The sequence below is a fragment of the Sciurus vulgaris genome, assembly GCF_902686455.1.
Source record: "Sciurus vulgaris genome assembly, chromosome: 4".
Classification (NCBI taxonomy): domain Eukaryota; kingdom Metazoa; phylum Chordata; class Mammalia; order Rodentia; family Sciuridae; genus Sciurus; species Sciurus vulgaris.
Window position 1 is genome coordinate 29,829,453 of NC_136464.1, and position 27,797 is coordinate 29,857,249.

The 27,797-nt window shown below is 34.5% G+C and overlaps 1 protein-coding gene across 4 annotated transcripts in view; it reads left to right on the forward strand.

The window, feature by feature from the left end:
• HPSE2 (heparanase 2 (inactive)) overlaps positions 1-27,797 on the forward strand; it is an 830,988-nt gene that overhangs the window by 61,730 nt on the left and 741,461 nt on the right. For all 4 annotated transcript variants that reach the window (XM_079137838.1, XM_079137839.1, XM_079137841.1 and 1 more), the window contains exon 3: positions 12,026-12,187. In XM_079137838.1, coding sequence (XP_078993964.1) covers positions 12,026-12,187 — 162 coding nt within the window. The remainder of the gene's footprint in view (positions 1-12,025; positions 12,188-27,797) is intronic.

Sequence of the window (27,797 nt, forward strand, 5' to 3'; positions counted from 1 at the left end):
TGATTAGTGCAAAGTCCTTTTGTGTGTCTATAGTAACTTGAAGAACCTGAGGCTTAGAGAAGTGCTTTCATCTGCCATTTCTACAACTAATAAGTGACCACAAGGTATGAATCTAAGAAGGTTCTGCTTGCAATTGAAACTCTTCACTATGCTGCAATTGGCTGGCATTGAATGCAGTACAACTATGTTGCCTCTGGTATTCTGGGTGTTCTAGTTCCATTAATTTATACTAAGATTGCATTAATCATTTTGGTGACAGTATCATAACACTGACATATTAAGCTTGTATACAGCTAAATCCTACAGATCTTAATAAGATTCTAAATATATGAGCTTCTGTTTTTTCTGACCTTCCCACCTTATCTTAGGTACTCAATTTTCAGTATGAACATAGGACTTTTTTTCCATATTTTTTATTGGTGCATTGCAGTTGTACATAATAGTGGACTTTGTTGTTACATGTTTGTACATGCACACAATATAATAATATAATTTGGCCAGTATCATTCCCCAGTATTTTCCCTTTCCCTCTCTTTTTTCCTTTCTCTATTTCTTATATCTACTCTACTAATTTCCTTTTGATTGTCATGAGATTACCCCTAACTTTCCTTTCCTTTTTTCTCTCAGGCTTCCATATATAAGAGAAGACATACAACCCTTGACTTTCTGAGTCTGACTTATTTCGTTTAACATAGTGGTCTCCGTTTCACTCATTTTCCTGCAAATGACATAATGTCCTTTATGACTGAATAAAACTGTATTGTGTGTGTGTGTGTGTGTGTGTGTGTGTGTATATATATAAATAACATTTTCTTTATCCATTAACCAATTTATGGACTTATGGACGCAGGCTGATTCCATAGCTTGGTTATTGTGACTTGTGTTTCTATAAATATGGGTATGTATGTATCCTATTGTATGATGACCTTAATTTTAAAGGATAAAGACCAAAGAGTAAGTATTATAGCTGGGTCATATAGTTCTACTCATAGTCTTTGGAAGAACCTCCATAGTGATTTCTATAGTGGTTATACTAATTTACAATCCCACAAACAGTGTAAAAGTGGTTCTTTTTCTCCATCTCCTCTCTAGCATTTATTATTGTTCATATTCTTGATGGCTGCCATTCTGACTAGGATAAGATAAAATCTCAGTGTAGTTTTGATTTGCATTTCCCTAGTGGCTAATGATGTACTGAATTTTGTGAAAGACTTTCTCTTTATTTATTGAGATAACTATGTGATTTTTATCCTTAATTCTATTTATGAGATTAATTACATTTATTGATTTGCATATGTTAAACTATCCTTGCATTCTTAGGATAAAATCAACTTGGTTGTCATGTAAAATTTTTTTATATGTTGTTGGATATGGTTTGCTAATATTTTATTAAGGATTTTTACATGCAACTTCTTCAGGGATATTGGTCTTGTAGTTTTCTTTCATTGATGTGTCCTTATCTGGTTTTGGTATTAGTGTGGTATTGGCTTCAGAGGATGAATTTGGAAGTATTCCATCTCTTTGTATTTCATGGAATAATTTGAGGAGCATTGGTATTAGTTCTTCTTTGAAGAGCTGGTAGAATTCAGCTGAGAGTCCATCTGGCCCTGAGCTTTTCTTTTTTTCAGAAAGAAAAATTATTACTGCTTCTATGTCAGTGCTAGTTATTGGTCTGTCTAGTTTTCTATGTCTTCTTGATTCCATTTTGATAGATCGTATGTGTCTAAATGTATCCATTTCTACTAGGTTTTCCAATTTATTGGAGTATAAGTTTTCAAAATAGTCCTCAATGATATGTTAGATTTATGTGATATCTGTGGTGATTTCTTAATTTTAACTCTAATATTGTTAATTTTAACCATCTCTTTTTCATTTTGTTAGTTTGACTAAGGGCTTATCAATTTGGTTTCTTTTCAAAGAACCAACTCTTTGTTTCATTGATCCTTTGTGTTTTTTAAATTCTCAATTTCATTGACTTTGTTTCTGATCTTAATTATTTCCTTCCTTCTACTGGTTTTGAAATTTGTTTTGTTTTTCAAGGGTCTTGAGATGCATCATTAAGATGTTTATTTGGGATCTGATTTTCTTATGTAGGCACTCATAGCTATAAACTTTCCTCTTAGAACTGTCTTCATAATGTCCCAAAGATTCTGTTATGTTGTATCAATATTCTCATTTGATTTTAAGAATTTTAAAATTTCTCCCCTGATTTCTTCTTCATTCAAAGTGTGTTGTTCAATATTCATGTGTTTATATAGTTTCTCTAGGGTTTTCTTGAAGTTGATTTCTAATTTCATTCCATTTTGATTAAGTAAGATGCAAGGACTTACATCAGTCTTTTTTTTAATTGCTAAAAATTGCTTTATGGCCTAAGATATGGTCTATTTTGGATAAAGTTCCATGAGCAGCTGAGAAAGTATATTTAACTGTTGTTGGATGAAATATTCTATAGATGTCTGTTCAGTTCATTTGATTTATAATTTTTTTAGTTCTTAAGAGTCTACTAAATTTATTCCTGGATGACCTATCTATTGGTGAGAAAGATGTGTTACAATTATTATACTGTGGTCTGAGTTTTTAATTTGAGTACTATCTGTTTTATGTTACTAGGTTCACCAACATTTGGGGCATAAATATTTACTATCAATATATCTTCTTGTTGAATTGTTCCCTTTGCCAGTAAGAAATGACCATTTTTTTTCTCTTCTGATTGCTTTTGACTTGAAGTCTGATTTGTAGGATATGCTAGTAGCTATTCCTGTTTGTTTGGGGGCTTCTTTTACTTAATATATTGATTTTCATCCTTTCATTTTCAGTCTGTGTCAGTTTTGCCTGTAAGGGAGTGTCTTGCAAACAACATATTGTTGGGTCTTATTTTTTAACTCATTCTGCCAGTCTTTGTCTTTTAATTGGAGAGTTGAGACCATTTCAGTTTTATTAAAGAGAGATGTTTATTAAATCCTCCAGTTTTTTTGAACTAATTGACATTTATACAACATTCCACCCCAAAACTGAACAGCAGAATATATTCTTATCAAGTACACATGGAATGCTCAGCAAGATAGAGCACACGTTGGGGCCATAAAACAAGTCAATGTGTTTCAAAAGCCTGGCATCACATGGCGCACATTTTCTGACCACAATGGATAGATTCTGCTCTGGTCCTGTGTTTGGTGCCCTCTCAGGAGTAGGCATTCCCACGGGCATATTCTCTTGTAATGTGAACACCCAGGATATTGCAGTGACATTTCGTGGCCCTATCATCTTAGCTTTTCTTAGCTGTGACAGTTTCTCAGAGCTTCCTTGCTTTAAATGACTTGAATGGTGCTGAGAAGCACTGGCTGAGGATTTTGTACAGTATCCTCTATGGGATTTTAATAATATTTTCCTCTGATTAGACTGGGGTACATTTGATGTGCTTTAATTTATTGCTGTCACTCCATTTTGAGGCTTAGGTTGTTGCATTGGGGACAGTAAGGAGCCCTTTCAAATTAACTCCTATACTTTTTTTTTTTTTTAACTTTTAAAGAAAAGAGATTTCTTTTGGCCCTTGATTCTGGAGGTGCAGGTCCAGAGACTTGATCTGGTGACACTCTTCTTGCTGGCAGAGTCCCAAGGTGTCACAGATCATCACATAGCAAGAGAAGGGGACTTGAATCCTGTGTCTTTTTCAAAGGACTTCTATAATCTTTCATTCTGCCTGACTTCTGGCCTGATTACATTGTCTGAGCTCATCTGCCACATTTCTTGCCTCAAACCCAGGCCAATTCATGTTTCTATAGAGAGATCTCATTCCTTTTTTTTCCCCCTTCTTTTCTTGGTGCTGGAGATTGAACCCAGTGGCACTCAACCACTGAACCACATCCCCAGCCCTTTTTTATATTATATTTTATTTAGAGACAGGGTGTTGCTGAATTGCTTACAGCCTCACTAAGTTACTGAAGCTGGCTTTGAACTGGCAATCCTCCTGCCTCAGCCTCCTGAACCGCGGGGGTTACAGACATGCCCACTGCACCTGGAAGCCCTCATTCCTTTTAATGGAGAATGGTGCTTAGAGACCATAGTCAGTCATCAGGAATGCTCTTGTTACTGGGTTGCTGTTAGAACTTCTTTTTGATTCTTCTGCTCAAATTTCATCTTCTTTTCCAGTAATTCTGACACTGTCCAGTGGAGTTAATTTGGCACGAACCTGGAACCCTGGTGCTTGAGGAGAGCTGGCTTATATCCCCTCCAGGAGGTGAAGGGTAGGGCTGACGCCAATTATGCGAAGGTTAGGCAAGGAGCTAGCTGCCCAATCATGGTAAAGGTCAAAATGAGCAGGCATGATCAGGAGCACTCAAGAACACATGTGCATGCATTGTATGCATGGACTTAATTGAATACGGCCAATGACAAGTCACCTGAGTGTGCTTATGTTAATTAACCTCCTCACTGCCAATGTGGCCAAAACAACTCTGGCTGGCTGCCAGGCGCCATCTTGGCGTAGTCCACATGGCATAGCCCCCAACAAATTCCTTCTCTTTTAATTTCTGGCGCTTTTTCTGATGCTTTGCAGTCTGCTCCTCTGCAGCAATTTTATTCTTTTCCAATCTTTTCTGAAACTCTGCATCTTATTTCTTCTCAGCCATGGCAACCATGTAGTCCTGTTGCTGGTACTCTCTGTGGCACAGATGCCTGTACACGTGGAACTTTCCACTGTCAGCCCCAGCACTTGAACCCATTACATATTGGACAAATTCTGGGGGAGGTCGAGGTGCCCATTTACTCATTTTTCCCAGAATTGGAACTGCTTTATCCGGGTTCTTCATGAGCCGCTCCAGCTTAAGCTTCTGCTCCTCTGCTGCATTCTTGGGGATATGAGCACCTGCAGTTCTTTCTTGGGCCTCAGTGGTCATACAGATGAGGCAGCTGAAATTGCCATGGCACCTCTCCCACTCCCCCGGCCAGCAAAGACCAAATCCTCCAATTTTGATTTATTTTTAATAATTAATTTAGTCATGTTTTTCATTTGCATTGCTACTCTTCAAATAAGATTTGTCCCAAGCTCTTGGGTTTTTAAAAATTTCTTCTGTGTGAAGTATTTCTTTAAAGTATTTTCTCTAATGCCATCTTAGTAGACATTAATTCTTTTAGTTTCTGTTTATCTGGAAGGGTTTGTTTTATTTCCTCTTTGATTCTGAAGAATACCTTTTCTGGATATTGCAATCTTGGTTGACAGTTATTTTCTTTCAGGATTTAGACCACATCATTTTAAGCCCTCCTGTATTTTAGAGTTTGTCCTAAGAAAATGTAAGTTATTCTGATTAGCTTGCCTCTAAATGTGACCTATTGTTTTTCTCTTGAGGCCTTTACAGTTCTATCCTTGTTCTGTGCATTAGTAATTTTGATTATAATGTATCTTGGAGAGATTCTTTTTTGCTATTGTTTATTTCTGAATAAACTTAATGACTCCTGTATCAGGATGTTCATCTTATTCTAAGGGTTTGGAAAATTTTGTTATTATTTCCCTGAAGGATTTGTCTATTCGATTAGTCTGCATCCCACAAGCCTCTTCAATTCCAACAATTCTTAAATTTGGTGTCTTAATGTTGTACTGGAGTTCTTGTATTTTATGGTCATGGTTCCTTATTTTCTTTTCTTTAACACTTGTCTGAATGTTCAGGATCTTCCATTTTGTCTTCCAGCTCTGAGGTTCTGTCTTCATCCTGGTCTACTCTATTACAGAGACTTTAAAAAATTATTATTTTTTTTTTAGTTGTAGATGAACACAATACATTATTTATTCATTTATTAATTTATTTTTATATGGTGCTGAAGATTGAATCCAATGTAGGCAAGTCCTCTACCACTGTGCTGCAACTACAGCTCCTACAGAGACTTTTTACTGAATATTTCATTTGATATGTGTCTTGGATTTCTAAGAGTTCTATTTGGTTCTTTTAAAATTCCCTTTCTCCTTATTGAATTTCTCATTCATATCCTGTACTAACTTCCTTAACTCACTCAGGTATTTTTCTGTGTTCTCTTAGACTTCATTGGTTATTTTTACAATGATTATTTTGGATTCTTTATCTGATATTTCATCCACTTTAATATATTTGAAGTCAGTAACTGGTGGATTATGAACTTTAGGAGGCATCATGTTACCTCATTTTTTCCATATTTCTTATATTCTTATGTTGGGTTTTATGCATCTGTTGGGATGGATTTCTCTTCTACTCATATATGTGGGCCTTTTTAGGGCACAACCTTCTCTTGCCAAGGTATCCTATAGTGTTATAGATTGAGAACACCTTGTAGGTGTGTTATACATGGATATTGTGTTAATTTTTTTCTGTTTCTGATGTAGGAGTGGATATCCATGAGTGGAACCTGAGATCCCACCCCTAGCCATTTATACTTGGATCCTGTTGTTAATTTGGGCTTTCATATTTTCTATTATTTGTATTCAGTATTGCTGAAGTTTGAGTATGATTAATTTGTGTTTGGAGCAAGGCGTGCTCTCTTTTGGTTGTGTCTAGTTCAGTGGCAGAGTCTCTACCTTGTGAACTTGTAGTGTCCCTAGAGATTCCAAGCACCTCACAGAAAATAGGGAAACAAACAATATCAACAACTGAATCAAACAATGTACAGCATGAAAACAAACTGTGCCTACTATGACATTTACATCACTACCACAAAAACTGGAATGGTGGGGACAACAATTGCCAACAGCAAATAAATAAATAAAATAAAAGAAACATAAAACAGAACAACCTCCCTAAAAGAAAACCCCCAAATAACTGGGAGCTAGATGTGGCATTAAAGTGAATGACAGATGTTGACTGTGTCATCCACAGTAGGAATGATTACAGTGATATGAATGGGGGGGGGCAGGAATTATATAAACCAAAGATTCTAGAAGATGGTAAAAATACAGTTCATTAAGAGAAAAGTAAATGTGATAGGAAGGTAGAAGAACATTTAGAATATTCAAAATCTGAACAAAGATAATGCATCAGAGATGTGGCAAGTGATGGTTATAAAAGAGGAAGGAAAAATAGAAAAAAACAAAATAAAGGGAGAGAGAATGAAAGAGTTGGGCTCTTAGCAGTAGAAGAAAGGAGAGAAAGAGAAACAAGAGAAACAAACAAACAGAAGCCAAGCCAAACCAAAATAAATAAACCCAAACCTCTAACCCTTAATACAAGGAAAAAAAAAATAATAACTGTTGTAAAAAAAAGAAAGAAAAAATAAAGAAACAAATAGATATATTTATATGTATCTATGAACCGTTCAGCACAGCAAGAACATACACATACACACACTCCAAAAAGAAAAGAAAAGGAAAAAAGATTCCTAATGAAAAATGAAAAAATAGTCTCCACCAAGGTGGTCAAAACATCAATGAGAATAGATGGTCACTATCTGTGCCCAACAGTGTTTTCCATTTCTGGGGTATTTAGATGAGAGGCTGGAGGGGGTAAGGGAAGGGGGAGGGAGAGGGAAAGAAAACACAGAAGGGCTGGTGGTCGTTAAGCCCTTTTTCTGTTGTTAAACCCTTTCTCTGTTTGTGTTGCTCACTGAGCTGCCAGTTGGAATAGCCCAAAACTGAAGGTGGTTGAAATAATTTTCAGGTTCCCTCTCACCAGTATAAAGTAATATGGAATGGGAATTACTGTGGATTGAAGTTTTGTCTGCAGAGATGAGATGGATGCACTCCATATGGGGTTATTGCAGAATTCTCTGAGGGGAGTTCTGGAGCCTGGGGATTAGGTCTGATCTGGCCTTAGGGACTTGGTTGGTTGATATTTGCTCCGGAGAAGTTAGAGCAACACATTCCTAGGGACAGGCAGGTTCTGATCTTTGCTGGGAGTCTGGATCTAAGGGACCTTGCAAGAATTCTCCTTGAGGGGCAGGGGAGTCAATCCTTCACATACTCTGCTGCCCATGAATGCAGCCTTCCCAGACTTAGTCCCTGAGTGGATTCACACCCACCTCTTCATTTTCCCTACTCTCTTTAGCTCATCAAATGAACTGCCAAATATTGAGGGAAAACAAGTTTTTCATTTTTCTAACTTAAATCCCCCTGGGTTCTCTGTGCCTTTTTCACTCATGTTTTCCCAGGTACACCCTAGGCCACATGGTATATGCTTGCTGGGAGAGCATGGCAATATTTGCTGTGACCTTCCAGGTTCCTGTAGTAGCAGGCTGCAGTGTGGCCTCCTCAAGATGGCTCCTGCCTCAGCTCTTTGCTTGCCAGTTGAGAAACAGAGAGGGCTTTTCAATCACCTGTTTGACATGCAGCTTCTGGATCAGCTAAATTCTGGCTGCTTTTCTGATGTACAGGTTTTTCCATACCAAATCTGTCCATTGTGTTTCTCTCCCTGTATTATCCCTTCCCTCTGTGGTGAACTAACACCACTGCTGCTGTCTTAGCCACTGTTGTAATGGACTTAGCTCCAGAAACTCTTCTTTAGTGTTCACTCAGTGCACCTGAATTTCTGAGTCTCTAAGACACTCAGACTATCCAGTATTGAATTTTAGTGAAATCCCTATTTCATCGACTTTTCTGAGAAACAGTATTCCTGTCGTTTGAATTTGAAGTCATAGAGCAACTGGAAATGCAGCCTTCTTCTAATATGCCATCTTAAATCTGTAAATGCAGGAGTTTGTATTTAGGTCTTCCGTTTTGAGGATTTCATCCCAAGGTTCAAGGTTGCCCAAATAATTTCGAATTTTGAATTTTTCATCTATGATATTAACTCTTCCTCCAAATATATGGCTATGTACATCTTTGATAAATATCCTTGCTTTGTTTTTAAGTAGTCATTGGTACAATTTCAAACAGGTAAGGTTGTATAAAGAATTTATACAGTATATTCATTTTCTTCCTAAATGTTTTTGAAAGGTACTTTTCTAAGATCTAGAATATATCTTTGGCCATTTCAGTAATTTTCTTTTCTTAATATTAATAATATGATAATATAATAATAATACTTTATTTCAAGACTGGTTAGAATGATGATAACATCAGTTGCAATTATTACTTCCTGTGTGCTCAAGCAATACGTTTATTAGCTAGGAAATAGAGTTGAGTAGTTGTTTTTCCCTTCTACTTAGGTTTCTAGCAGAAGACATCAGGATAACTGGTATTATCTTTCACCCTTTATAGTATGTTTTAGTGCAAGTTTTGTACCTTTTCTAAAAAATCATCATATACATTTATTTCCAGATAATCTGATATACTTTTATAATAATATAATTCATCTTTTCATTTTTAGCACCTCACTTTTATTATTTAGTATAATTCCAATATTAAGTTCATGAACTATTAAAAAAGGAGTAATTTCTTTTTTCCAATTTTTTTATTGGTGCATTATAATTTTACACAATAGTGAGATTTATTATGCCATATTCATGCATGCACATAACATAATTTGATCAATCTCATTCCCCAGTGCCTTCCCTTTCCCTCTTCCTCCTCTCCTGATCTGCTTCCTCTAATCTACTGATCTCCTATTATTGTTGTTATTTTAATTTGTGCATTATAATCACATATAATCATGTATATGATTCATTGTGATATGTTCATACTTAGATATAGCATAATTTGGTAGATTTCATTTCCCAGTACTTCTCTATGCCCTTCCCTCTTCCCTCCCTCTTGTTCCCCTTCCTCGACTCTATTGGTCTTCAGAAAGGAGTTACTTCTAAAAAAGCACTGGATTTTGAAAATTCCTAGATTTGGTTACTGACCAGGCTGTGTGAATTTGAGCAAGTTACTTAAGTTTTGTGGATCTGTTTCTTCATATATAAAATAGGGATGTTATTATTACATGTGCAGAATTACAAAAGCGGGTTAGTATTTAAAAAGCAGGTAACTGACTATGAGTGGCTTATATAAATAGTGTTTGTCTCATATAAAAAGAGATCAAGAGATGAATAGTCTAGTTAATATAGATATTAGAGACTTTAGGCTCTTTTTAAAAAAATATATATATATATTTATATATATATATATATTCCTTGGTGCTTGAGGTGAGGCAGAACATCATGGCAGAAGAGTGTGATGGAGAAAAGCAGCTCAGAACATGATCAAGAAGCAGAAAGAGGGCTTTGTTTAATCAATACAAAATATATACTCCAAATGCATGCCTCCGGATACCCACCTCCTCCAAACCACCCTACGTGCCTATAGATTCCACTTAGTTAATCCCTGTTAGGAGATTAATTCACTGATTGGATTAAGTCTCTCATAACTAAACCTTCTTGCATTGTTTTACACATGAACTTTTGGGGGACAGCTCACATCTAAAACATAGCAAGATCCTTAGCATATAGTCTTTTGGTTTCTAGCTTCTTGACTCATGGCCACAGAATGGCTAGTATAACCCTGTTCCTCGTGTCTGTTTCATTTGTAAAGAATAGGAAGAACTAAAAGGACTAAAAGACTAAAAAGGAAAAACTGATTTTTCTCTTAGTGAGACTCTGATTTTTAATTTGGCAAGGGAGGTTCCTTTTTAAGATGTCTTTCTGTAACTCACAGGCCAGAAGCATGTGGCATAGGAACACTTTATTTCAAGGAAAACTAGGAGATTGTATACTGTACTTTTCAGTGTCTAGACTAGAGGAAGGCAAGGAAGAAGGGATTGTGTTTACGGTTTGGGTCAGATAATCAACAATGTCTGTCACATACTTTCATAGTATCTTTGGAAGAATTCCATGAAACGATTCAATTAAAAAGTTTTATTCCTTTTGCCTTCTATTGGGTATTAATGAAAACTAGAGTGTATTAGTGTTATCCATTTTTACATTTGACAAGTCTTTGTGTGCTGCACATTCTAACTCTGATTGTTACAGATTTGTAATTATATTTGGACCTTTCTTAAAGGATTCTAAAAAGCACTACTTGTCTAGAAAAATATTTATGCACCCATCTTATTTTCTCTTAGGGATTGCTGAGCATCACTTGAACCAACTCTTTCCAATTGGTTCTCTTAACATGGACACTAGTTTTTTTTTACCTTCCAAAGACAGTGTCAATGATAGCAGAGTATCAATATATTTTTTTTTAGCTCTTTCTCCTATAGTTAGCAATGCACAACTTGGAATATTCTAGAGTTATCATCCAGATTACTGCTGACAATATCATTTGTTCCTATGAAAATCAGTTGAATTATGTTTTAATTTATAAAAAATGAACAAATAACTTCCAGACAAGAGGGTATATAGAATGTTTGCTGCTATTTGGGAAACATTGTATATATTTCTTTTTGAGAAAGTCTATTTTCTGGGGAGTATATTTGTTTTGAGTGAAAAAAATCATAGTGAAGCATAATAAGCAGTTTGTCACTATTGGGAAAATAATGGGGGAAAGGCAGATCTCTAAAGGGACTCTAGACCTTCTTTTGCTCACTTCAGTGACCCACAAAATCTTTCTGGATTGAAAGAGTAATTGTGAAGTAAGAATAAAGCTATTTTTACAGAGGTGCATGAAAAATAACTGGAGAAACCCTGATCAGGTAACCCATTGAATGGAAGCCCTGACGTGGACTAAGTTGTCTGACTGAGAGATGAGTTTGAAAATAGGGCCTTTATCCAGAATGTATATGCTGGAGTTATCACCTGGTGTTATAGCATGAGGTGGAGGAAATGACCTTCATAGTCACTAGTATTCAAAGTTATATTATTATTTCCCCATGAAAAAATGGGAAAGGATATTAAGAAAAGGCCACTGGAGATAAATAAGTCCTGGAGGTGAGCTAAGAGGGAGAATGTCTGAGTAGACTCTTTAATGAGGTCAGAGAGCTAAGAAACAGAAATCTCCAAAGAATTTGGAAATAACCAGAGGAACTTCCAGGATGTGTCACAGAGTTGAAAACCCTACAGGTTTAATACTTCTCCATTTCTTGAATTTGATGAAAATACTTGTAGCTTATAAATTGGGTCATTTAGTGTGAAGTAAGACTATCATGTGTGGATGTTTTTTGGTTTTGTTTTAGATTTTGCTTTTGCTACCAGCTTTCTTTCTTTCTTTTTGTAGACATTGTTCGAAGTGATGTTGCCTTGGATAAACAGAAAGGCTGCAAAATTGCTCAGCACCCTGATATCATGCTGGAGCTCCAGAGAGAGAAGGCAGCTCAGATGCATCTAGTTCTTCTAAAGGAGCAATTCTCCAATACTTACAGTAATCTCATATTAACAGGTAAGGCTACTGGAATCAGCTGGAATCTTAGACCATTATATATTGACAACCTCCATCAGTTAGCAAGTTGTTGCTTAGGGGACACTAGTGTGGAATTCAGATGAGCCCACATCTGTCTCCACCCACTATATCACATTTTTAATTGTGGTTACTCTTGTCTTTCTGAAACAAATAGTTCTTGTAGTTTTCAGATGTATTTTGGCTTGAAGTATGGACGATTCAGCGTGTGTTTTCTCAAAAGACAGAACCAATGACAACCTTGAAGCCTTATAAAAATACGACTTTCTAGATGTGTGCCAGTAGATTTGAGAGAATTACTAAATTTGGTGTCTTTTAAGAAGCAGTTATTTTCCTCTTTCTGTGCATGCCCTTTCTATGAACCCAGTGAATATAAAGATGAAATGTTAAAGAGATAATAATCTTTAGGCAGAGCTGGGAATGTTCTATTCTTGATGGTGTTTGAAAATATTTGGGGAATTTGATTTTCTTTTTAAGAATAAAGAGGCTATGGGACTAAGTCATATTCCCTTACTTCTTAGTTCTGAGAGGAAAGGACATGTAACAGAGCTGCAAGGAGAAACAACTTTTGACAGGGTTGTCTGCAAAGTTTGCTGGTAAAGAACATGCTAGTTGCATGTCTTTGTTAGGCTTTGGAGAGGACTGTAGTAATAGACTTGAATATGAGAATCATTTAGGATTTGAGATGAACTAAGAAGAGCAGTCCAAATTATCTCCATTTTTTTGAGAACATGCAAGGCAGATCTACATATTGATCTGAATGAACTTTAACAGGTCAAAAGCATGTGTTTTGTCTTGTTTGTGAATAGTTTAAAAACAAAACAAAACAAAAATAGAATGTCTGATAGGCTATGAACATCTCACACTCACTTGATTTGTGAACTCTAAGTTAGGAAAATTTTAACTTTTTTTACGGGCTTCCTGGCATTTCACCAGGAATTGCTGAGTGACAACCAAATTGTTTTGCTTTTGAAAAAACACAAGACTCTTCCAACTTTTCATCTTGTACCTGGTGGAAAACCCAACAGCATGAGATGAAAGCCAGATTTAAATGTGGCTTTGGTGAGCAGAGAAGAGGATTATGGATTTCATAAGTATAGGCCCTGTTTTTTGCTTTTTGAGAAGTCATTAGGGAGGGCAAACTTAAAAGTGACTTATGGCCAATGCATGTATTTCCCTAAATTGGTTAGTGAAACTGAGTTTAAAGTGAGATTTTTGGGAAGAACATAGTTTTTTTTTTTTCAAGTTTCCTTACTCTACCTCAAATATATACATGCATATATATTTATTGTTCTCCATTTCGGTGATTGGAAATGACACATTTTATTCCACCCTCATTTTAATATCTTTTGACATGTATTAGAAGGGTCATACCCTGTGTTCTTTAATGTGGCATATAAGGAGCTTAGGGTAATTCTAACCCTAAACTGTGGATCCAGAGTATGGCTTGAAGGCATATTATCTTTGAAAACACAAGTGTTCTATTGAGTTCAATGGAATCTTTCTAATTCTCAGTAACATAATCCCTTTGGATGTTTATTCACAATTCAAACTGTTGGAATCAACATTGTCAACTTTTACCCTGACAACTTGCTTACTTTCTACTAAACAAACTTACTCTAGTGAAGAGCCTCTTTCCTGCTCTCACTTCTCCCAAGCTGCTTCAAAGAGTCCTCAGGCGTTTTCCACATTTTTCACCCAAATGCCTCTGCAGAGTGGTACCTTGCAGCAGACAGCATTTGGTGTGCCCTGGTTTGTTTACATGAAAGTTCAAGAGGTTTTGGTTCCAGGTGTTGGGAAGACATGGAGTCATTTCAGTGTAGACCAATGGTAAAACTATTTTAATGTCTTTTAACTAAGTCTTTGATTTTACACAGTGTGGTTTTTCTAATTGTTATGAAGTTTAATCCTTGATTTCTTGTATAAATCTTGAGAACATGCTCTCCAGACAGCTAAACATAATATTTAAACATAACTAAACTAAGTTTTGTAAATATTTCCCTTTTCGGTGATGAATGTATATTGGTAAGGAGGGTGAGGTTGAAGGGGCAGGGACCTCTCAAATGAAGTGACTTTCTTTACCAACACTTTCAGAACACCTACTCTAAGATTTCTATTTGGTGATATTCCACTTATTTTGTGTAAGTTTGGCATAATGTGTGAAATATTTGCAATGAAAGGATGTATATGAGAATATGATGAGGAAACTGGATCACTAAAATCTCAGAAAACATAACTTTTTTCAAACCCTTCTCCAGTCCCACAGGTATTTACAGAATTTCATATATATGAGGAGAAGTATATAATTGTTTCCTAACCAGTTTGAAGTATATCCTTTATTTTTATGATGGGTCAACCAAGATCCCAATATATAAAAAAATTAATAATGTTTTTGCAATGTCAGATGGTTAAAAGCATGTATTCCACCTCACAAGCAAGTCCTCACTGTTAGGTGTCCCACCTTCAGCTGACATGACTTTCAGCTGCTGAGGTCAGAGGCATGCCTTTGGTTCTACATTTTAACTAATGATTCCTTTTATACAGCTAAGGGCAAGTGATATTCTAGCTTTGAAAGTTGTCTAGCCTCTTACAAAAGGAAACAATTCTATAGTCCTTAGTGATAGCCTAGTTAATAGAAACTAATAAAAAAAACCCCCAAACTTTAATGTATTTGTCTTATTGAAATGTCTTTTTACATCATATTTTTAGAAAAGTAGATTGTTTTTATGTGTATCTGCATAGTTTTAGACTTGTCTTAATGTTATCATGTGAATGATTCACTTAGTTTTGCAAATAATGTTAGCTTTGCCTAGCTTGGGAGTTTTTGAAATAAACTCTAAAGTTGCTGGAAGGTGATGGAACTACTGGAACTATCTTAAATGGCTATGAGTCATGTGCTGCACTTTTCACATCGACTTGATGGCATGGGTATGTATGCTTGTCCTATGGATCCCTGAGTCTGAGAGTGTTGTTCCTGTGCATGTCATTAAAGGAGTGACTAATGAAAGGGAGAATTGGGTCAGAGTCTTTAAGAAAGAGAAGGGCTCAAATGCCATTCACTTCTTCATGCTTTCATGATTCTTAATATAGTAATGCTCTATAAATTTGTTGAAAATGTTACATACATAATGAGTGAATTCACTTGAAGGCTGATTTAATTTTAAGGATTAATATTGACATTTTACATAACTTTTACAGATTCAGTTATTTGTTTCCCTTTCTCTTCTCTGTCTTCCCCTTTTGAAGGTGTACACTGAATTTTTCTGAGGGATGCCTGTACCATAGTCAAAGGGAAAAGATAAAAATTAAGTCAACCTTAAGGGGAAATAAATTTCCTAGGATTTTATTTGGAAATCCTAGAAATTTAGAAATGATGTTCCTGGAGGGCAAAGAATATCATATTCTTTCATATTCTGGATAATATGTAGAGCATATTAGTGAATTACCATGAAATGAGTTTTTAAGAGAGATTTTTTACAAAAGTATTTTCTCGGTGAAGTTATCTAGTTATCCTTCTGTATCCAGTAAGCTTGAAACCAGTCATAATAAATGGATGGCATTATTCATGACACATTTTATTTTGTCATGTTATGGGTTGCCATTTTTGGTTTTGTACCTTCTTCAGTCATTAGAATCTCAGTTAAGGTGATATTCCTTAGTTGGCTTTCTTGTATAACTGTAGCATATGAGTTGAATAAGAGATTCCACTTCTCTGTTGTGGCCCATTCTGTTAACTTCAGTTAAGCCAAAGGGTTCTCAGTGGTACAAAAACTGTTCTTTGAATTTGCACGAAACATAATGCTCAGGGGACTAACTATTTCTAGGTATGCATAAAACTGCAGTAGCCAGCCAAGGACAAAAAAATATTTTTGACTTGAATTCTTTCTCTGTAACATCTTTCTTGATCATCCCAAACTAAAGAGCTTTTTTTTTTCTTTTCTCATTTTCACTGTATTTAACAATTTGTGGAAGTGTAAAACAGTTTGTCAATGCTTATTAATTTTAATTATGTTTCAAAATTAATTTTGTTAATGGTTTGAAAAAAATCACTTTGATTCTCTAATTGACTCTTTTTAAAAAATTTTTCTTTTTTTAGTTGTCAGTGAATCTTTTATTTTATTTATTTATATGTGTTGCTGAGGATCAAACCCAGGGCCTCACACATACTAGGCAAGTGCTGTACCACTGAGCCATAACTCCAGCCCTCTAATTGACTCTTAGTAAAGTGAGTTCATTTATTGTTGTTTTTGAGATCCTGGGAGATCCATCTGCCTCTATGTTTTACTTATTTCTCTACTTAATTGAATCTACTATAAACTTACCTGCACAGACTGTATCATTAAGTATTTTCTATTTCTTCCACTCTACCCCATATGCTTGGAGCAGTCTCATGTCTTCATTGCCAAGTTCTCTTTTAGGTCATTGAAAGCCATTTTAAACCCCTTCATATGGTAACATCACATCTTACATTCACGTGAAGCAACGAGGAAAGAGAGTATATTTGTCTATCAATGTGAAGCCAAATGGGTGTGATTAGATACTCAGGATAGCAGAGTTTTTAATATCAGGTTTTTTCCCTAAGGCATTTACTGCCAACTTTATCAAATGAAATAAAATAATGTTTTAAAATGACCTTGAAAAGTGATTAGTCTGTAGCATTGTGGAGTTTTTATTTGCATGCTGATAAATATTTTATAGAGGGATGTGAAGTAAAGTACCATAGGAAATTCTTCTATAGAGTTAGAGCTTGTTTCATATGTGTGTGTGTGTGTGTGTGTGTGTGTGTGTGTGTGTGTGTATATATACATATATATATTCTAAACTGGGATTTTGAACTTATAGTATAAAAAACTTTTAATATAAAAAATTTATAATTAGTACACAGAAACCAATAAGAAGTTGTTTGTCTATCTTGAACTGTCTCTGTGTACATATATAAATATATGAATATATCTCTGTATATATGTATGTATATCATGTATACACATGCATACACATGCCTACATATGTATGCCTGTATGTATCTATGTATATGTGTCTGTATGTGTGTATAGATTTATGAGGAAAACTGGCTCTCAAGTTATTCTGGAGGTAAAGATGTCCCAGAATGGACTGTGCACACTTGAGACTCTAGGATGTGTAGCATGGCTCAGTACAATTTTGAAAGTCTCAGGACCAGAGAAGCCAGTTCTGAGGCTGAAGATCTGAGACCCTGGGGGCTATTGGTGTTAAGTCCTGAAGTTCAGTGGTTGGAGAATCTGGAGCTCTGATGTCTAAGAGCAGGAGAAGGGGAATATCCCAGCTCCAGGAGAGAAAGAGAATGGAAATTGCCTTTCTCTGCCTTTTTTTATTCTTTCTGGGTCCACAGCTAATTAAATGGTGCCTGCCCACATGGAGGGCAGACCTTCCCCACTCAGTACAGTACACACCAATCTCCTCTGGAAACATCCTCAGAAATATACCTTTGCTTGTTCTCTAGCTACTTCTTAATCTGGTCAAATTGACACATAAAACTAACCATCCCACCCTTTATAATGTGATATATTTTACAAGTAGCCTAACAAATGAAATCTTTGTATTAACATATTCTTTATAAGTACTCAAAATAGTAAGCATCCTAACTATTCAAGCACACTTGATGGGAATTTATGTTTTTGAAGTAATGTGTATATATATTCAGCCTCTCTTAATTCCTGATTGTGGTTCTGATTTTCACAATTGAATAAAAATTAAAGAGTTTATTTTAAAGTCTGATTAAACACAAGTGAATTTTCAGGATCTTTGTCTAAAACAGTGATTCTTATTTGAGAGGATAAAGGTTTCTTTATCAGGAGAAGAAGCTATTTGCATAATAAAGAGGTTTTGTAGCTGCTTATTTTCTGGGGATTGAGTAATCAAAATAACTGGATTTAATTTGCAACAGTATTTACTAAGTGCTTACTGTATACCATATTTCCTACCACCACTTACAGTGTCAACCGATACTGCCTCTTCAGACTTCCTAATGCTATTTGCAGGTCAGTTGTTCCCTGTCACCAGACCAAGCCCTATCTAGTCTACCCACTTTTGGATCTTGACTTATTTTCTCCTGGCCAATCAGTTATAATCTGTAAGTTACTGTCCCTGACATCCTTCTTCTTCTTTATCTAGATTATTTGTTTCTTTGCTTTCTTTTCTCATAACTAGGAGCTGAAAGGGAAGGAAAACTGAAAGGAATTATGTCGTTCCAACTCTTCTTTACTAAATATTTAATTAAAACTGTGGAATTATAAGCATGAGACTAATTTCACAAGGCAGATGATCTTCCCACTCCCATTCTCTTTGTTATAGGAAAACATTTCCCCCAAGTCACTGAATTTATCTGAGAAGTGTTTTCCTCTTAGAAATTAACTTTTCTCCCCAGTCATAAAATTAATGCATGCTCATCGATGAAAACTTGAAATACTCTAAACCTAGAGATAACAAATAACATTCAGTTCTCTGTATCCATATGTTCCATATCCACAGATTTAACCAACTGTGAACTGAAAAGATTTTTAAAAAATTTTGTCTGTACTGAACAGGTATAGATTTTTCTTGGAAACAATATAACATAATAATTATTTACATAGGGCTTATGATATATCAGGCATTATAAACATATTAGCTTTCATTTACTATAACTATATACCTGATGCAAGGTACTTAAAAGAACTTTATTTAGCTCATAGTTCTAGAGGTTTAAAATCCAAATGGAATTTTGCGGGCTAGTGATAAGGGCTGCTGAGTGACCTCATGTAGATAGCAATGGCATGGTGAAGCAATGTAGAGCAATAAGATCACATATCAAGTTAAGAAGTGTGTGGGGGCAGGGAGAAGTGGGTGGGGCCATGCTTGCTCCCTTTAATATACTCCTCTCACAAGAACTAATTCTTTCTGAGGGCAGGTCCCTCACCCCATGGCTTAAGGACCTCCCACAAGACCCCACTTTGTAACGATTCTACCACTACCCAATATTGTCACTCTGGGGGACACTTGAATCATAGCAATAAGTAATATAGAGATGATTTAAAATATCAGGAGGTTGTGCATAGACTATAGGCAAATAATTATTCCATTTTATATAAGGGTCTGGGTGTCTATGGATTTTGGTATCCATAGGATATCCTGGAACCCAGTTTCTCATGAATACTGATGAATGAGAATATAGTATTTTTATATATTTAAAATATAATTGAAACATTATGTTGTATATCTACTTTTTGAATTAAATTTTTGTGTTGAATACCCCCATCTTGTTAAAATTCTTTGAAAATGCTCTAAAGGCCATATGATATTCTTATTATGCTAAGTGTATTTTAAAATAATATTGTTATTTAATAGTTTACTTGTTTGATACTTAAGAGTTATGTAAACTTATTGCATAAATCCAAAGAGTATAAATCATCCCAAATCCCATTACTTACAGATTGACTGGCATACTTTATGTCTATCAATTTCAGCATACTATAACCTATTTATTAGAGAATAACTACCTTATATATATTTAAATTATATATAGACATGCACCACATAACATTTCAGTTGATGATGTATACCATGTAGCTGAGGTATAGTGGGCTATACCATCTAGGTTTATTAAGTATACTCTGATGTTTGTTCAATGTAAAATTGCCTGATTCATTTCCCAGAACGTATTCTCCTCATAAGTGACACATGTCTGTATATAGTTAAAATATAAATACAGTTTCAAAATTTGAATTATTCTATATGGATCGTTTTTAATAGTTAAAAACCATGTACTAGATCTTAAAAATTTTTTTTCACTTTATCGAATGTTTTAAAATTATAAAAGTTAGGGGCTGAGTATGTAGCTCAGTTGGTAGAGTGCTTATCTTGCAAGCAGAAGGCCCTGGGTTTAATCCCCAGCACTACACCAAAAAAAAAAAAAAAAAAAAAAAAATTATAAAAGTTGTAAATATTTAGTTTTAGTAGTTAAACAATCAGAGACAAATAAGGAAAATAAAATGATTTCTTTTCCTAGACTACTCAGTTTCAAATTCTAAAAGCCAACCACTTTTTGATGTTTATATGTCCATACTTTATTTTAATTTCTTACATTATGTTTGCATATAATGATTAAAAATTGTTCTTAATGAAAAAGGATTCAAATATAACCATTATTTTATAATCTTTTTGCCCCACATATATCACGGCATATCATAAGCATCCCTCTATGTCAATTCATATAGATCTACCACCCCCTTCCCAGTTTTTTTTGCAGATTGGATCCAGGGTTTTTCTATCAATGCTGTATGCACAGCCCTTTTTATAATATTTTGAGTCAGGGTCTTTGCTGAGTTGCCCAGGCTGATCTCAAACTTGTGATCCTACTGCATCAGCCTGCCAAGTTGCTGGGGTTGAAAGCATGCACCACCACATCCAGCTAACTCATTCTTTTTAATGATTTGCATTATGTTCTATAGTATTGAACATAACAATTTATTTAACCATTTCCCTATTAATATACATTAGCAAATTACTCTTGCTTCCTTTCTCTTCTCACACGTATGTACACACTTATTTCTGTAAATTTCTCACGATGGGATGTTTGATTCAAAAAATGTGTGTAGTTTAAAATTTTATGAAGTCAGATTTACTGAGGCATAATTCACATGCAGCAAAAATCAATTTTGACAAATGTATATCTTATATAGCTATGTAACCTACTACCAACTATCATAAAGATATAAATTTGTTATCCTAAAACGTTCTCTTGTTTCTCTTCTTATCCCCAGTTCTTTGCTGCATCTGAACTAACATCTGTTCCTAAATGTTATGCAAATGGAATGAAAAAGTGATGGTCATGTGTGTCTGATTTCTTTCATTTAGTGTGACATTTTCTGAGGTTCATTCATTTGTTGCATATATCAAGATTTCATTCCTCTTTTTTACTGAGTAATTTCATTTTTTGTATATTCTGCGATTTGTTTATCCTTTTACCTGCTGATGGCCCATGACTTGTGTCAGGTTTTTAGTGATTGTGAATAAAGGCACTATAAACATTTATTCTTAGATCTTTGTGCTGGCATGTATTTGTTTCTCTTGGGTAATACCCAGGAATAGGATTACTTAGTTTTATGTTATATTTTACTTTTTTTGAAAAATTTGTTCTTATTGGTTATACATGACTGTAGAATGTATTTTTACATATGATACATATATGGAGTATAACTTCTCATTCTCTTGGTTGTATATAATATAGAGTTAAACTGGTCATGTAATCATATGTGCACATAGGAAAGTAATGCCCAATTCATTCTATCTTTCCTATTCCTATTTCCCCTTTCTTCCCTTCATTCCCCTTTGTCTAATCCATAGCACTTCTATTCTTCTCTAGTCCCTCCACCCTTATTGTGAATTAGCATTTGCATATCAGAGAGAACATTCAGCCTTTAGTTTTTTGGGATTGGCTTATTTCACTTAGCATCATAGTCTCTAGTTACATCCATTTACTGGCAAATGTCATAATTTCATTTCTCTTTATGGCTGAGTAGTATTCCATTGTGTATACATACCACATTTTTTTAATCCATTCATCTGTTGAAGGGCACCTAGGCTGATTCCATGGTTCAGCTATTGTGAATCGAGCTACTATAAACATTAATGTAGCTGTATCACTGTAGTACACTGATTTTAAGCCCTTTGGGTATAAACTGAGGAGTGGGATAACTGGGTCAAATGGTGGTTCTCTTCCATATTTTCTGAGGAATCTCCATACTACTCCCCAGAATAGTTGCACCAATTTGCACTCCCATCAGCGATGTGTGAGTGAACCTTTTTACCTACATCCTTACCAACATTTATTTTCACTTTTATTCTTGATAGTTGCCATTCAGACTAGAGTGAGATGGAATCTCAGTGTAGTTTTTTGCATTTCTCTAATTGCTAGAGATGTTGAACATTTTTTCATTTATTTGTTGACTGATCATATTTCTTTTTCTCTGAAGTGCCTGTTCAGTTCCTTTGCCCTTTAACTGATTGAGTTATTTTTTTTTTTTTTTTTTTTTTTTTTTGGTGTTAGTATTTTTTGAGTTTTTTATATATCCTCAATATTAATGCTCTACCTGAGGTGCTTGTGGTAAAGATTTTCTCCCATTTTGTAGACTCTCTCTTCACACTTGATAGTTTCTTTTGCTGTGAAGAAGTTTTTTAGTTTGATTCTATCTCATTTGTTGATTCTTGATTTTATTTCTTGTGCTTTAGGAGTCTTATTAAGGAAGTTGGTTCCTAAGCCAGCATGATGTAGATTTGGGCCTCCTTCCTTTTCTAGTAGGCACAGGGTCTCTGGTCTAATGTCTAGGCCCTTGATCCACTTAGAATTGAGTTTTGAAAATCCATATGTAGCAAAATGAAATTAAACCCCTTTCTTATACTGCACAAACCTTTTTAACTTTATAATAAACTTTTAGGCTGTTTTCCAAAGTGCCAGCAATATGCTTGATTTCTAGTTCTTCCACATCCTGCTCACAGTTGGTATTGACTGTCTTTTGAATTTTAATAGTTCTTAAGGTTAGTAATAGTATGTCCTTGTGAGTTTAATTAATTAACATTTTCACCTTATGATTAATGAGATTCAGCATCTCTTCCTGTGCTTGTTGACTTGTGTGTCTTCTTTGTTGGAAGTGCTTGTTTAAGTCTTTTGTGCATTTAAAAAAATAATGAGTTTTGTTTTGTTATTTCTGGGATATAAGTCCTTTATCAAATATGTGATATGTAAATGTTTTACCTGGTCTATGATTTGTGTTTTTATTTTCTAACAGTTTCTTTGAAACAGCAGAACTTTTTTTTTAACAGTGATAACATTTAATTTATGAATTTTTCTTTTATGATTCACATTTAAAATTTTAATTCCTCTTGCCAGTTTTCAGAAAAGATTGTAGCAATTGCTGTTCCCATTATCAGTGTGTGAGAGCAGTTGTTTCCCAGCATTCTCATTCGCACTGGTTGTTAATGCTCCTTTTAATCTCTTCCAGTCCTGTAAGGTAAAGCCATCTCAGTGTTGTGGTTTTATGACTATAGCCTGGTGAGTTTATTTGCACATATTTATTTGTGATTTGCATTTTCTCTTTGTTGAGTTACCTATTCATGTTCCTTGCATTTTTTTATTGGGTGTTGATATTTTTTCTCATCAGTTTGTTCTTGGTGAATTACAAATGTTAATGTATTGCAAACCATTTTCTTTCCCTAGATAATACTTATTTTTGTATTCAACTTAGAACTTTCAATTTTTTTCTATTACCGGAATTTGTTTGTGTACAGTATGATGTAGATAACATAATTTTCTTCCAAAGGACTGTATCACTTTTGTTTATACTGTTTTGAAAATATGTTTTTGAAACTGAAGTGAAATACTATATATGCTTATATTTTACTTCCACATATATTTATACCTATTTAGGAACTCTCTTTTCAGTTATTTTCTATTCATTATTTCTATGGCAGTGCTGTACTACTTTGATAAGGTTTATGAACCTTATCTTTTTCAAGGTTTCTTGGCTATTCTTATATAATTACTTTTAAAAATGAATTTTGCATTTTCTCCAGCTCAAAAATCTCATCACTGGATTTTGATTAGAATTACCATCAGTTTATAGCCTAATTTGGAAGGAATAATATTTTAGAATGCTGTCTTCCATTTAACAACATAGTGTATCTTTTCATTTGTTCAGTTCTTGTTTCATATCATGTGATAATATTCTATTTATTCTTTAATATTTTATGGTTTTATTGATGGTAAGAGTGAATTTCTTTCTTTTTAGAAGTTTTTTCTAGTGAAGAGAGAAGCTATATATTTAGCTTATATTCATTTCCTTCACCACATTTTATTAATTCTAATAGTTCATAAGTATTGTCTCTCATATTTTATAAGTACACAAAAGTTCTATTTCTTTTCTAAATTTTAGCCAACTGTTTTCCTTTTAATATCTTAAAACCTCTATAGTCTCTGTTGAAAAATAGCACTGATGATTGCTTTTCATGATTTTAATGAAAATTAATTTCATTATTTTATTTGCATAATCTTCTGAATGTTTTCCCACTAAAACCAATATCTTAAAGCCAAAATAAATTTGTATATTTATTTAAAAAATAGGAATGGTTTCTGTTATTTCTGAGTGTAATAGATGTAAAATATTTTATTCCTATATTCCATAATCTCTTTATCCATTTTTACATACAAATGCATACCTAAGTCATAAACATAAAAACACATACATACATGTACTTTTGTACATATAAAAATAATTAAACCCATGCCTGTTATTTTATAACCATTTTCTTAGTAAAATTTTGTGGATATTTTTCTGTCAATAGATATAGGTACATTTCTTTTTTTTGTTAGAGCATTATAGTTAAACATAACAGTTGGGTTCGTTTTCACAAAATCACGTATGCATTTACTGCATTTAATCCCCAGTGTCTACTATTTCCCTCTCCCTCCATCCTCCCCATTCTCCTTCCCCTGCTGATGTTCCTTTCACTCATTTATTTATTTACTTTTGGTTGGTGCTTTATACATGTACATAAAATGTAGAATTCACTGCAGTATATTTATACATGCACATAATGTGATTTTGTTAATTACATTCCTCATTTCCTCCTCCCTCCCTCTTGATCTCCTACTCCACTGATTTTCTCTATATCTTTATGATATCCAAGTCACTCCCTTTTCTCTTATTTTCCTCTAGATTTTGCATATGAGAGAAAACATTTGAACCTTAATTTTCTGAGTCTGGCTTTTTATTTAATGGCTACATTTGAACTACATTATGTGGATGTAACATAATAATTGTTCTGTTGACAGATACCATAATTGCCTCTAATTTTTTATGACTATAATGTTATGATACACATCTTTGCACAATTCCTAGATGTGTGATGGCTTTGTCAAGGAATGTTCAATTAAAATTTTGATATATTTAGCAAGTGGATTTCCATAAAGGTCATGTCAGTGTATACTTAACCAGCAGTACACTAGAGAACTGATTTATTTTGTCTCTTGATAAATTGATTATTTTTCAGTCATTCATTTATGTCAATATGGTAGATAAAATTTATTTGACATTATTGTTTTTGATTGTATTTCATTCTTTGATATTTTTATTTCTTTTATGAATTGTCTGTTTCTTTAGGTCACTTTTTTATTGAGGCATTGATCATGTCTTACTGAATTATAAGATTGCTTTATGTTTTAGGGCTAGCATTATTTTGTTGTGTGTGCCAAAAAAGTATTCTTGCACTTTTAAATTTTGTTTTTGCTGTATGTATCATTTAGTAGCCTGTTTTTTTCCCCCCGCCTATCTTTTTCTTCCTCATTTACTTCTGCCTTATTGGCAGTTTGGGGATGGTCCCTGTCACATCCTTGGTGTACATAGTCTAGAATCAAGTTTTACAGTGGTATTTTGGGCTCCTGCTCTGTGGTGATCTTTGAGGGCTGCACACTGTCTCTGAGATGCGTGGCCTGTTTGCTTTGTAGGTGCAAGACTATATATTTATCCTCCCATTTTGCATCTTATTCTCCCATTCTCCCTGCCACTTCCTGTCAACTGTTGAATCTGGAAGCAGCCCAGCTGTACTCCCCTCATCCCCCCCTTTTTCCCCAATTAGTGACTCTGGCTTTAGTTCTCCATTTCTCACAGGGAACTTTTTATCTACATTATCTCTTAGCAGTAAAACTGCTGGCTGCCGCTGTGACAGTGATGAGTTTGGCAAGTATGGAGAAGGGACTAGTTTAGATATGGCAGTCAGGGAAGGCCCCAGCTGAGACTTTCCAGCTGTATAATCATTAGTATGTTATGGGCTTCAACATCCCCATCATTAATAGGTGGGTAGTAATATTTGCCTAACTTTTATCCTGAACTATTTTGGGGAATTATCATCTTAGAAGGTATCAAACTGGAGAATAGTGTTCTATTGTATTTGAATAATAAGATAATAAATGTGAAAATACTTCATAAAAGGTAAAAAAATATCCTTCATCACTTTATAAATGAAGGAATCATAGTGGTTACTTGGTGCAGAAATGTGCAGGTGGTTGCATAGCTTTAATTCTACATAGCATATTGGTTTAACATGAGTTTTGGATTTAGATTGTCTTGAAGTTGAAACTAAATCAGCCACTTACTAACTCTGTAAGGAAAGCTATGTGAAAAAATTTTTTCAACCTCTCTTTGGCTTTAATTTCCTCAGGAGTGAAATGGTGATTGTTATCAGTACCTACCCAGAAAATTTCTTGAGGATTAAATGGGGGTTATGTACTTAATGTATTTAGCATACTGCTTGGTACACAGGAAGTATTTAATACATGTGAGGTTTTATTATGATTAATTTTACCATGCTTCCAAATAGAAGTATTGCCCTTGGGCAACTTAGCTGCTTTTCTGGTACTGAAATCTCTCTGCTTCTAAAGTTGACACTGTGTGCTCAAATGGAACCAGTCAGAAACATTTTGAGTTCTGCTGTTAACTTTGTAACTTCATAATACATAAATCTCCCACTACTCTGAACCTTGGGTTTCTCAGTAACCTAGGATGTATGTAGGGATTAGTGAAATAAAGCACAAAGAATCATCCAATCCCCTGGAAAATTAAGGTCTGAAAAACGTGTCATGTGGGAAGTATTGTTTATAATCTTTTGGCTAAGCCTTTTGAATTTCTTGAAGGCATAATAAATTAGATGAATGCGAGTATTGGGATTTTTTTGCTTACCTAAAATGAAACTGAGAAAGATGGTATTTTACAAATTTAGAATGAGCATATTGCTGTTATTAGCACAATGAAGTGTCTTCCTGAATTAGTGGCTAGTCACAAATGTAAAGTCATAAGTTCAAAAATTATATGATTGTTTCTTTTTTCTGTAACCACTTTATTGTTGTTAGTTAAAAACTATTCTTGAAAGTCCTTTTATGAACCATCACATAACTGAAGAATTTTTAAAAACTCAATTTCATATTAATGTTAAGCTTCATACAACTACATTTTATAAATATGTTCAGAAAAACAACTTGGGAACAAGAGATATATAAGTACAATAACTGCAGGTTGCACATTTAAATCATTGTGTGGACAATTAATAGAGAAAATCACTGAAGGATATATTTTTTAAAAGTGCTAATGTTCTGCTTTTCCTAAAATTAAACTTGTCAGCATTGATTGATTTATATCCTAAGTTGATAGAAGGTTTTTCTTTATGAATTCCAGAATGAGCTCCTTTGTCTCTAAGAGGCTTGGTTTGTTGGAGATGTTCACTTGTTGTTTTTTACCTTAGTTTGTAAAAGATGATGTGGGAGGGAAGGAGTCCTTCGAGTTCATTTTTAACCTTAACTTTCCTGTTCCTGAGTTGAGAAGCAGTTTCTTTAGGTTTCTTCATTCAGGTTGATGGCATTGCTTTAAAACACAATCAAACAAAGGCAGCAAATTAAATGCAGACATGTCTGACTGAATCCAAAGGTGAATTTCAGAGAATTTAGGTCATTGCTCTCCAAGGTCAAGGTGGCCATGAGAGAGGATATAGAGGTACTCCACAAGATATGCAAGGAAGTTTACTGGGTAGA